The sequence below is a fragment of the Orycteropus afer genome, unplaced genomic scaffold (genome assembly GCF_000298275.1).
Source record: "Orycteropus afer afer isolate SDZICR_OR568_19922 unplaced genomic scaffold, OryAfe1.0 scaffold00175, whole genome shotgun sequence".
NCBI classification, from domain to species: domain Eukaryota; kingdom Metazoa; phylum Chordata; class Mammalia; order Tubulidentata; family Orycteropodidae; genus Orycteropus; species Orycteropus afer.
This window is the reverse complement of record NW_006921762.1, coordinates 3,609,682-3,622,914: the sequence shown is the minus strand read 5'-3', so window position 1 is coordinate 3,622,914 and position 13,233 is coordinate 3,609,682. Positions and strand designations below refer to the sequence as shown.

The following is a 13,233-nucleotide window of genomic DNA, read 5'->3' as shown; positions in this document are numbered from 1 at the left end:
AGTGGGCACCTCCCAGAACATTGTTTTGTGCCACTCCCAACAGAAGTACTCCAGGTGGACAACTTCAGCAATCAGGAGCTCCTCAGTTGCCCATAGAAAATCCCACCTTGGAGTTTACAAAGACTTATGGGTAGAAAAGCCACACTAAGTAATTAACTACACCACACACTGTTAAATATTTTTTGTTGTTACCAAGCTTCAGTGAGAGAGAATAATAGTGTGTTCACATTATAATACTTCTTTTACCATCTACCATTTTCCAAAACAAGGAGCCCTGGTGGTGCAGCGCTTAAAGCGCTCAGCCGCTAACTGAAAGGTCAGTGATTTGAACCCACAAACCACTTCACAGGAGAAAGATGTGGGAGTCTGTTTCTCCTTGGAAACCTTATGGGGCAGTTCTGCTCTGTCCTGGAGGATCTTATCAGTCAGAATCAACTTGAAAGTAGTTGATTTGGTTTGGTTTGTTTTTTTTAATGTTCTAAGACATTTCTAAGAACAAAATTCTAGCTATAAAGCTTTTATTAGTAACAAGTTACTGATTATGTGGACCTGAATTGTAACTTGAAAGAAAAAAGAAAACCTATTCTTCAGTTTTTTTAAAAACCAAATTAGCACTTGGAAGGCAAATTATTAGGAGTTGTTTACTCTTTTTCCCCGGTCTGTAAATAACTCACATGTGTGCAAATGTTTATCCAAACTACTATAATCTGTAACATTTAACTAAAGGTAAAGGAAGAATTTATATACAGCAGTTTCCATTACCAGCCCTATGACCATTTCCTTCTAGAGAGCAGCATTCCTTAGTCTCTGTAATCTGGTGACATTTGTATATCTCTTCTCTCAGTGCACATTCCTTAGAAATTGAATCCTGCTTTGTGTATCAATAAGTAGTGCTTAATTTTTAGAATGAAAAACATATAATACACAAAAGCTCTAGATACTGGAATCTCATAATTGCCTGCTTATAGTTGGCAACTTAACTACTTTTTCTTCTTTTGTAATATGGAAGGGATAATAATAATAATAATAGTACAGTGGTTCTTAAGTCAGACTGTTGAATTCTGGCTCTGGTACTTACTAGCTCTGTCATCTTGGGCAAGTTACTTTCTTCTTTGTGCCTCAGTTTCCTTATCTCTGAAATGAGGATAATAAGAATGCCTTCCTCATACTCGTATGCAGATGAGATGAATTAATATATATAAAGCACTATTCACAGTGCCAGACCCATGATAAACGTGTGTTTGTGGTAATACTGATTGTAAAATGTTTGGGCATAAAAGTTCTACATTGCTTCACAGGTAGTGACCCCTTTTTGGTACCTGTTTTCCAGATTGTAGATATCAGTGATGTGTTCAGAAACACAAAGATTGGATTCCTTCAAGATGTACTTAGCAAGCCTCAAGGAACTATCAAAGCTATATGTGTCCCTGAAGGAGCAGTAAGTAAAGCATAAGTCTACATTTTCTCTAAAATATATATTAAGCTTTGGAAAGAATTGTTCTCTTTAAATAAGAATATGTATTTTATATAAAATCCAACAGGGTCCCTAAATGTCTAATATCAATAGAGACTAATAAAACCTTATGAATATGAGTTCACACTCAAAATCTGGGACTCTTTTCTTCCTTTTAAACAATATTATAAAGTAGTCCTATAAATGTACTTCAGTTGAACTAATTTCCACCCATGATGAATCTAAAATAATATTTAGCAGTCTACCTCCAGCCTGAAAACTCAAAGGCTCTCAGCCCTAGCATGTTGGTTCTTTATCTTCTGACATGTTTATTTTCTGTAGTTAGTGTAGCTGCTTTAAAAGTAATTTAATAAAAGTAATTCCAGAACCATTTTAAATAATATTATTATTTTGAAAGACTATTCTCATTTGGACATACATCATTATATTCAGAGCAGGGAAGATAAATGGTCTCATTACTTTCGATTTACTTCATATGTTCATTAGAAAGTAATTTGGTGTCTTCTAGTCTGGACATAACTAAAGTGTTCAGATAAACGTATCTTGCTGACTATTATTTACCCCATATTGGGTATGGCTAGTCTTCCTAGAGTAGGTTATAAGACTGCAGGTTTTTACTATTTTGCATCCCCATACCTAGTTAATTGTCCTATGAATATTAATTAATGATGATAACCATAATATCTAACTTAGATATAGTGAAATAATTTAGAAAAAGTAAGAAATAAAGAATTTTTAAAAACCTGAAATATGTTGTAGCCACTGTAACCATTGGCAATTCCTCAAGGTGTTAACTGTAGAATTAGCATGTGACCCAGCAGTTCCACTCGTAGGCATATACCCAAAATACTTAGACGCAGGGATGCAAACAGATACTTATATACCAGTGTTCATTGCAGCAAAATTTATAACAGACAAAAGGTGAAAAAAAACCAAGAATCCATCAAGAGATGGACAGTTAAGCAAAATATGGTACATATATACAATGGAGTATTACTCAGCCCTAAAAAGAGAGGAAGGAGCTCTGGTGGCGTAGTGCCTAAGGCACTTGACTGCTAACCAGAAGGCTGGCGGTTCAAACCCACCAGACACTCCTCAGAAGGAAGGTTGGGCAATCTACTTCCGTAGTGATACCACCTCGGAAACCCAAAGAGGGGTCACTGTGAGTAGAATCGACTCCACAGCAGTGAGTTTGGTTTGGTTTTGGGAAAGAGAAACGAAGTCCTAATACATGCTGTGACATGGATGAGCCTTGTAAACATTGTGCTGAGTGAAATAAGTCAGTCATAAAAGGACAGAAATTGTATGATTCCCACTTAAATAAAATACCTAGAATAGGCAAATGCATAGAGACCAAAGTTTTATTAGTCCTCACCAGGGGCAAGTGGGAGGAATCAAGAAGGAGTTATTATTTAAGGGACAGTGAATCTCTGTTAAGAGTGATGAAAATTTGGAAGTGGAAAGTGGTGATGGTTGCACAACATGGGGAACGTAATGCCACTGAATTATACACACAGTAAAAGTTAAAGCAACACATATGTTGTTTTATATGTAAAATATAAGACCCATTGCTGTTGAATAGATTCCAACTCATAGCAACCCTATAGGAAAGAGAAGAACTGCCCCCATAGGGTTTCTAAGGCTATAAATCTTTACAGAAGCAGACTGCCACATCTCTCTCCCACACAGTGGCTAGGGGTTCAAACTGCTGACCTTTCAGTTAATAGCCAGGTGCTCACTTAACCACTGTGCCACCAGGACTCCTTGTTTATATGTGTGTGTGTTTGTATACACATACAAACAACCTAAAATAATCAAATCCTGAATAGCTTGTGAAAGTTGTATTTCTATCACAATTCAGCTGTAGAAATTCATTTTTGGAAACTTATCCTGCATAAAAGGAGATCCTGGATAGAGTGGGAGAACAATGTGGAACAAAAGTCAAAATCATTGGGAAAAAAAAGACCAGATTTGCTAGTCTGATAAACCCTGGTGAGACCCCTGGACTATAGCCCCTATGACCCTTCAAGTCTAGAATTGAACTCACTCCTGTGGCTTCCAGCCAAACAATAGACAGGCATATGGGGTGAACATTTACATCAGGTAGATACACTTTTTGGAGTGATCAGTTGTGGGAGAACACAGGAGCAGTGTTTGCACAGGGAGAGAGCTCAGGGGGCAGGAGTGCCTGGGAGGGAAGGACACAGGGAAGAGGTACCTCCAGGGTGGAAGTTGAAAGGTAGCTGTTAAATTGTGGGAAATTGCAGTCAATGTCATAAACAAAATGTATATGAACAGCTATATGGAAAATGAATGTGCTCTGTAAACTTTCACCCAAATCACAATTTTAAAAAAAAGTTATTCTGCATAAAGCATATGCAAGGTCTTCTGTGCAACACATTTGTAGCTGTTTCCACTGAGAACTGCATAAGTAGAAAAAAATAAATCTCATAACAAGCTTTGAAAATTTGTCATTTGGCAATAGAAACTAAATCTTATTGAATGCTACTATTACAATTGGAACAGGAGCTCTGGTAGCATAGTGCCCAAGGCACTTGACTGCTAACCAGAAGGCTAGCGATTCAAACCCACCAGCCACTCCTCGGAAGGAAGGTTGGCAATCTACTTCTGTAGTGGTACTGCCTTGGAAACCCAAGGAGGGGTCACAGTAAGTTGGGTCTGACTCAATGGCACATAACAACAACAGCAGCATTACGATTGGAAAGGCACAAAGTTTATATGTGTCCCATATAATATAAACATGTTCATGAAGCCAAAGTGTCATACTGATGAATTTACTTTTGTTTTTCTTTCTCCAGAAATACTTAAAAAGGAAAGACATTGAGTCCATTAGAAAATTGGCATCTGAACAATTTAATCAGGTAAGGAGTTAATCAGCAGGGTTTTATTTTTTCCCCTTTTGGGGATTTAATATTTTGAACTAATAATTACTTAAGCTCTTAAGCTTAAGGATCTTACTATTTCAGAGCATTTTACATTTCTTCCTTTGATTTGTAAAATTAGTCGTAGCCCTCTAAGACTTTAATATAAATAGTTGAATTCACCATTAATCAGAATGTGAAAGTCCAACCATAGCCTTTAATAAACAAAGGTATTTTAATCCAGTTAGGAAGGTAAGCAGAGATCCATGTGCCCAAGTTTAAAAGAAAGCATGATAGCCTGGAATAAAACTCACCTCCAGGGACAGGCTCTCAGCCCATTAGTTAACAGGATGTACACACAGACCACTCAGCCCAGGATGACGCACCCACATACTCTATGGTAATACATTCCTTAGAGCAATAGACCATGGGACACCAGAGGACCAACATTCAAACTGAGGAAATGCAGGACAAACAAGTGCATAAATATGAAGGGCACAGGGGAGGATTACAGTGTAGGGAGGAGAGGAGACTGGGTTAGGGTTGGACATGGTGAATGGGGAATGAAACTAAATGTACACGTTACGTTGAATGTAAAACAGGGTCTTAAATAAATAAATAAAATAAAACATGATTGTTGGTATATGAAAGAAAGCTTGTATTCATTGTTCTTACTATACTGTCTTTTTGAACTCTGAATACATTGTGGACAAACCCCTTTTTTTAGTATGACTTGGTGGATGGAAGATCTCAAAAAGTAGAGGAAGAGTGGTAAATGGGTGTTTTCATAATATTGTCTGTGGAAGTATTAATTGCCTCAATTGTTTTGGAATCAGTAGTTTTAAAAATATTCATCCTGTTAGATTCAGTAATATTCTGTAATACATTCCAAAGAAAGGAATATGGGGAGACATCAGTTATAACAATAAAATGAAACCAAATGGGAATCAATTAAGTAAATTATGGTATAAATTGCAGGAGTTAACATTAAAGTTCCTTTTTAAAACTTCATTTCGTAAGAGTTTGTAATATAGGAAAAATGTTTATTGTAAGGCTTAGTAAGAAAATGAGGGTGCAGAATTACATATATACTATGATCATAACCATTTAAAAATATATTTGTGATTGAAAACCAGCTAGCCACCCCTACTACTACCATGTCCCAAGCCTCATACCTCAAGTTTGAAGAACAATAAAGGGATTTTTCAGTAAGAAAAGAAGGGAAAAAAAAAAGAAAAGAAGGAAAAATATTAGGGTAGTGGTTTCCAAAATAGTTTTGAGACAAAATAAGAAAACTCAAGGAAATAGAAGTTTTCATGAAGTTAAATGAATTTAATTTAAAGAACTGTCATTTATTTTTTTCTGTGCTGTATTTTATTTGTTGGAAACATGTTCTTTCTTTTATGAAATGATGGTTATAGTAGATAACATTTTCAGTTTGTTTTATACGCTTCCTTGGTAAATACAGAATTGACAACCTCATGTCTCCCAGTTTGGGTTTTTTGTTTTTTGTTTTTTTTTTTAAACTAGTCAATGAAATCTGTCTCTAGGAACCACAGGATCAGAAAATAAGTCTGAATATTAACTTTGGCAGTCTTTAGGTGATGGGACTGTTACTACATTTTCTTCTTCTCTTTTTTTCTCCTTTTCTCTCTCTTTTCTTTTTTTTTAAACTTTCCTAATATCCTGAATTCTTATTTAAGAAATGTGAGTCCCTGGGTGGGCCAAACACACTTGGCTGCTACCCCAAGGATGGAGGTTCAAGTTCATCTAGAGGTACCTGAGAAGAAAGGCCTGATGATCTAATTCCCAAAAATCAGCCATTTAAAGGACTCCATTTAGTTATGTATATGCTTTGTACATGCTGATGGTTTCCCTCATCCTACATGATTCTCTTTATTTTGTCTTTGTCCTGTCCAAAGCTTAATAAAAGTGTCTCTATGGGAAAAAAAAAAAAAAAAGTCAGCTATTTAAAATCCTATGGAGAATCTCTTGGTGGTACAAATGGTTAAGCACCACAAGGTTGGCTGTTCAAACCCACACAGAGGTAAAAAGGGTCACAGATAAGAAAAAACAAAAAATAACCAATTTAAAAACCCAGATTCCTGGGTCCCATTCTTGACTTACTGAATAAAGTTCTGTGGAGCACAATTCTACTCTGACATACATAGATGGGGTTGCCATGAGTCAGAATTGACTTGATAGCAACTGGTCACTGTTCATTGTTTTGTTTTTTAATTTCTTAATATATTTTAACTTGATTTGGTGCTTTAAAATGTTTTTAATGTGTGTATTAATTGTTAGCAACAGTATGCATCCACTTGGTCAAAAAAATCAAATAATACAGAAGGAATAATGAAAAACAATATTTGTTCCAACCCATCCAACTTCAGTCTTAATCACCAGTTTTTAGAAATACATCTACAAGAGAGGGCAGGGCAAGATGACAAAATGAGTGGTTGCTTTTGTTTATACCCCAGCAATTAACCCACTGAACAATGAATGAAGACAAACACAGACTGAGATCTCAGAACTCTGGGTGGTAACTGAGGTGTTGATGACTCAGGGTGTGTCCAGAAATGGGAGATGAGGAGCAAGGGTGGCACAAAAGCTGGGAGAATCTACCTGCTAGCATCTGGAGCATGTTCTTGTTGCAGCAGTTTTGGGGACCTCAGAAAAAAGAACAAAGAACACAGAATGAGTTAAACTAAAGAAGCTGTAGCTCTTTTTTTTAAGACTGTGTGCCTTAGTTATGAGAGTTAGTGGGTCATGCACTTGGGAGAGGGGGGAAAGGCAGTGTCACTGCGAGAGAGTGCTGTTGAATCTCGCCAAAAACCAAGACTGATGGGCACCAGGAATGGGAAGAGCTGAAAAGGCACCAGGAAAATAAAGATACTTCAGAAAAGTGACACAGAGGGAAATGCCTAACTCGCTGCCTACAGTAGGACACCATGGGCGAGTCTTTGCAGGGCATCCATGACGGAAAGACAGAGCACTCTCCAACTTTTCCATGGGAAATCCAGACACCATTTCTTACATCAGAGGCTGCAGGATAATTCTCAGGTCCTAACACCACTTGGAAATACTCAAACTGTCCATGCCATCAGAATCACTGACAATCTGCAGCCCCATTTGTCTCCTTATTCACTGTTTTCATTCAGGCCCTTCTATTAGTTGGTATTTTATCCACTTCTGTATCCTTCCTTTCAAAGTTCAGGGCTCCAGAATTATCTTCTGTATCTGTATCAGTTGGTTTCTCATTTCTTTGTTGAAGAGAGTCTGTGTAGTTTGTCTGCCATTCCACCATCTCAACAGAAGACCTCCCTGAGAAGAGTCTTATCTTCACAATTTACAGTAAACTTCATCAACTCAACAACAAAAAGACAAACAGTTGAATTATAAAATGGGAAAAGGACATGACGAGAACTTTCACCAAAGAAGACATCCAAGCAGACAACAAACACATGAAAAGGTGCTCATAGTCATTAGCCACTGATGTTCTGCTGTTGTTAAGTGCTGTCCAGTCAGTTCTAACTCAAGCAACCAACAAGCCTATGTACAAAAGAACATAACACTGCCTGGTCCTGCTCCACCCTCAGAATCCTTGCTGTGTTTGAACCCATTGTTGCAGCCACTGTGTCAGTCTGTCTTGTTGAGGGTCTTCCTCTTTTTCGCTGACCCACTACTCTAAAGAGCATGATGCCCTTCTCCAGAGACTATTCCCTCCTGATAACATGTTCCAAGTGCATGAGACCCAGTATCACCATCCTCACTTCTAAGAAGTATTCTGGCTGTACTTCTTCCAAGACAGATTTGCTAATTCTTCTGGAAGTTCATGGTATGCTCAATATTCTTCACCAGCACCATAATTAAAAGACATTACTTCTTCTTCAGTCTTCCTTATTTATTGCCAATTTTTGCATGCATATGAGGCAATTGAAAATATCATGGCTTAGGTCAGAAAGTACCTTAGCCTTCAAAGTGACATCGTTGCTTTTTAATACTTAATTTTTTGTTTTGTTTGTTTGTTGATTTGTCACTGTTTATTGTGATTTGCATGAGATTTTATAAAGCAGATTTGTTTTACATTCAATATTTCATACATTTTTTGTGACACTGATTACAATCCCCATAATGTAACAGCTCTCTTCCCACTTTCTCGCTGTGTGCTTCTTGCCTGTGCATTCCTGCTTCCTTAGCTTTCTCCCTGTGAAAGCTTCCCTTCTGATTTCCCATGGTAAATGTTTCAAAGAAGTGAATCTCCTTTGTGTAGTTCAGCTCATAGGCTTGTCTGTTGTTTGGCTGTTGTTTTTCTATTGTTAAGCCGTGAGAGTGAATTCAGTTCCAGGCCCAAAGAATGACTAGGGACCATAGTCTCAAGGTTTCATCAGTCTCTATCTGACCAGTAATCCTGGTCTTTTTTATGTTTTTTAATTTTTTTTCAACATATTTTCTCCCACTATATCCAGGATCACCAATTTTGATCCCTTTCCAAGTGGTTGGAATTGGAAGTTGGGCATCATTTAGTTCTTCTGGTTTCAGGGTTGTGTCGCCTGAGATTCTCACTGTACATTAGTCCTTTGGACTAATTGTTTCCATGTATCTTTGATTTTCTTCACTCTTCTTTGCTCTGGACAAGGAGAGACCAGTGGTTGCTTCTTAGATGGCTGTTGCAGCTTTTAAGACCCCAGTTACTATTTACCAAAGTAGGCTGTAAAACAATGTTTTTGTGTACTATGTTGTAGTATTTGTGCTTGATGCCTCTCCCCCAGCCATGGTCTTGAGCCTCAGGCTCAGTAACTGACTCCCTCAAGGTATTCAGTTGTGGCTAAGAAGTCATCCTAACTTTGTCCTCTGTTAGCTTTATAATGCATATGGACATTTTTAAAGCACATGCAAATACGCACCAAACCTATGTATGGTCGTGGACATAGTCCTATTCGCCTACCTGATCTTCTTGCCTGTCTACCCACGTATCCACCTGTAGATTAGTGTTTGTTATTACTGATAATGGAGTATTTATTGTATGTGGAATAGTATTACCTTTATTGTCTATACCTCTTTTACACCTCCCCGTGTCTTACTTCTCCTTAGTGATACTGTGTTGTCACACGCTTTTATTATATTGCCTTTCCCTTCACCCAAATCAACACATGTCTCTTAACTACCAGCAATATTCCCTCCTCTCCTGTTCTATTTTGGTTTGACTCGTCGGCACATAACAACAACAACAACAACAGTGCCACTCTAACAGAAAATACCACAAATGGGTGGCTTTAACAAACAGGGATTTATTCTCTTACAGTTTTGGAGGCTAGAAGTCCAAGTTCACAGTGCCAAGCTCTAGGGGCTGGGTGAAGGCCCCTTCTCCTTGGGCTTCAGCTCTGCCTCTTGTCCCTGGCACACTGAACCTAGAGGTGTTTCCTAACTCAGGTAGCTGCTGGCTTCTGAAGCTGGCAAGTCCAAGGTCGACAAGTAAAAAGGCACAGTCCTGAGATTATCAAATGACATGGCAGGCCACTAGTTCAAGTCCAGAGACAATCTCAAGATCAGCAAGAAACATGGCCGGCTATTGAATGAAGACTCGCCTAAATGCAGGGTTCACGCATGCCAAAAAGCTCCAGAGACCTTTCTGAAAACTTCTTATATACAGGAAGCAGACCACATCTCTGAGGCTGCTACTCAGCTGCTCCAGTAGATTCCACCATCGAGTTGATTACCAGTCTCATCATGGGGAATAACTAACCCACCAGCCACTCCTTGGAAGGAACATGGGGCAATCTACTTCCGTAGTGATACCGCCTCGGAAACCCAAGGAGGGGTCACTATGAGTCAGGTCTGACTTGACGGCACATAACAATAACAACAACAGCCAAGTTGACACATAACCCATTCTGTGGATAGTCTCTTTAAAAAATGGTGCTGACAAAACTACATCCATTTGCAGCAAAATGAAACAAGATCCATACTTCATACCATATACAAAAACAAACTCAAGATGGATCAAAGACCTAAATGTAAAACCAAACCTATAAAGTTCATCAAAGATAAAATAGGAGCAAACTTAGGGGCCTTAATTTATGGCATAAATATACAATCAAGCATAACTCAAAATACACAAACATCAGAAGATAAACTAGATGACTGGAACCTTCTGAAAATTAAATTATGTGTATCATAAGTCTTATCCAAAAGAGAACGTACAGATTGAGGCTGAATATTTGGCAACAACATATCTGACAAAGGACTTACCTCTAAAATTTATAGAAAACATCAGTACTTCAACGTCAAAAAGATGAACAATCTAGTTCAGAAATGAACAGAGATGGGAATAGATATTTCACTGACAAACACGGGAAGAAATGCTCATGATCATTAGCCATTAGAGGTGCAAATCAAAACAACAGTGAGATGTGTCATCTCACCCCTGCAATAATAGCAGAGTTTAACAAGATGGAAAATAACAAATGCTGGTGAGGGTGTGGAGAGATTGGGACTCTCACACATTGTTGCTGGGACTGTAAAATGATACAACCACTGTGGAAAATGGTATGACACTTCCATAAAGAGTTGGAAATACCATTTCATCGAGCAGTCCCACTATTAGGTATATATCCTAAAGAACTGAGTGCTGATACATTAATAGATATATGCACACCCATGTCCATCACAGCACTATTCACAATAGCAAAGAGATAGAAACAATCCAGATGCTTTTTAACCCTTAAGAGATCTTGCACAGCGGATTTGCCCAATGCAAAACATCGTTTGATTTCTTGACTGCTGATTTTATGAGCATTGATTGAGGATCCGAGTAAAATGAAATCCATGACAACTTCTTTTCTCCATTTATCATGACGTTGCTTGTTGGTCCATTTGTGGATTTTTGTTTTCTTTATGTTGAACTGTAATCCAGCTGTTGGTTGTTACCCAGGGACCCATGGCTTCTTGAGAATTCTAAGCCTCTGCAGAATTCTGCAGGGCAAAATCAGTTCCTTCTTGTGCTACAGCCACCACCACCATTGTTTTCTAGGCCAGAGCTTCCCTCATCTTCCTTCTTTAATCATTTCTATTCCATCCACTTGCAGTCTGCCAAAAGCATGTGGAATTTTCTTATTTGCTGATAAGCCTCTCCATATTATATTTTCATTGTGGTGGGATTAATTTTTCAAATTCCCTTAGTATTATTTTGAAGGGGTCCAGGAAAGGAACAAGATAATCTCATGTCGGTTCTCTTGTTTGGGCACGAGAAACCTTGGTACTACTTTTACAAGAAAAAGAAATCAACCTCACCTTTTTAAAAGGATGAGTAAATCTTTTTTCTTTATTATAGGAAGTCTTACCTGTGTTCCTGAAAGCCAATAGAAACTGGAATTCTTCAGTTGCTAAATCCATAATGGAGGAGCAAAGATTGAGACTAATCACACTACTGGAGATCCAAGATGAAGATGTGGTGCTACTAACTGCTGGAGAGAACAAGAAAACGGTAAGAAAAAAATACCTCCACGTGTCTGTGCTTTCGATGCTGAATAATGCGTCTTATCCTATGTATATAAGGAGCTATTGTGGCATAGTGCCTAAGGCATTTGACTGCTAATCAGAAGGTTGGCGGTTCAAACCCACCAGCCACTCCACAGAAGAAAGAGTGGGCAATCTACTTCTGTAAAGATTTATTGCCTTGGAAACCCAAAGGGGGTCTCTGTGAGTTAGAATCAACTCAGTGGCAGTGAGTTTTAGTTTTCTCCAATGCATATAGCACATATTTGAAATTATCTGTTAATTTAATAACATGGAGCTACTCTGTATGAGTTTTTATATATAAATATTTTGTCTTCCAGTACTTTATAATGCACTGAATAAAAACTACCCAGAGTTGGATTTTTTGTTTTGTTTTGTTTTGTTTTCCCCCATCAACTGCCAGCCACCATTGACATTACTCACATAGAATAAATCTCACTCTGATTAGCAAACTCCTTAGGTATAGGGCTCTTGGTATAAGTTATATGAGCATGAAAAAATAATTTCTTTTTTGAGGTTCTGCAGATAAAGAAAATTTGGTAGTCCCAGGCTTTTGTGCATAATGTATTCTTCTTATTCCTAAAAATAACGAGAAACAGATCAAACTGCTGGAAGGCTGCTGAACGGGCAGGCCCCCAGGGCCCCCCTTGGTTGAGGTGGATCCCTTTTTTCCTCCACAGAAGCAGCTGTCAGGTGATGAGCATGACCATGCATGACTAAAATCACCATTCTTTAGGAACACGTGGTGCCACATCCAGCAAAACCACACAGGTCATGAAACAAAGCGACAGGAGAAGATTAAGGTTTTTTCAAAGGAATGGGGGCCAGGTGGGTGCCCTTCATGTTCTGTGAGACCGACACCTGATGTATTCGTCCTGCTTTATTTATACATAAGCATATGATTATATCATTATTCTTGATATTTCTTTAAAACAGTCAAGTATTCAATCAAATATTCTTCTACAATAAAATCAAATATTTCCTTGTAACAATCAGTTATTAATTAAAAGTTAAAGTTTTACTCTTTCCCGTACCCAAAGGCATTTTCCCCTGCCCAAATATGTTAGATAATTAATTGGGTTAATATCTCTTACAAGAATAGCAAATAATCACTAAGATACATCATTCTAAAACATAGTATGATTGTTCAGGTACATGATTCTAAAGAATGGTTTCTAAGGTATACTATTTTTAGGGTAAAACATTATCCCAGGGAAACAGGTTAGCAAACATTTTGCTAGGGCAACATTCCAAACCTCCCAGACACTCCTCAGAAGGAAGATGGGGCAATCTACTTCTGTAGTGATACTGCCTCGGAAACCCAAGGAGGGGTCACTATGAGTCGGGTCTGACTCGACG

General features: G+C 38.1%; 1 protein-coding gene across 1 annotated transcript in view; it reads left to right on the top strand.

Moving 5' to 3' along the window:
• Window positions 1-13,233, top strand: part of DARS2 (aspartyl-tRNA synthetase 2, mitochondrial) — a 36,978-nt gene that overhangs the window by 12,408 nt on the left and 11,337 nt on the right. The window contains exons 11-13 of the mRNA XM_007947105.2: window positions 1,331-1,438; window positions 4,294-4,356; window positions 11,690-11,842. Coding sequence (XP_007945296.1) covers window positions 1,331-1,438; window positions 4,294-4,356; window positions 11,690-11,842 — 324 coding nt within the window. The remainder of the gene's footprint in view (window positions 1-1,330; window positions 1,439-4,293; window positions 4,357-11,689; window positions 11,843-13,233) is intronic.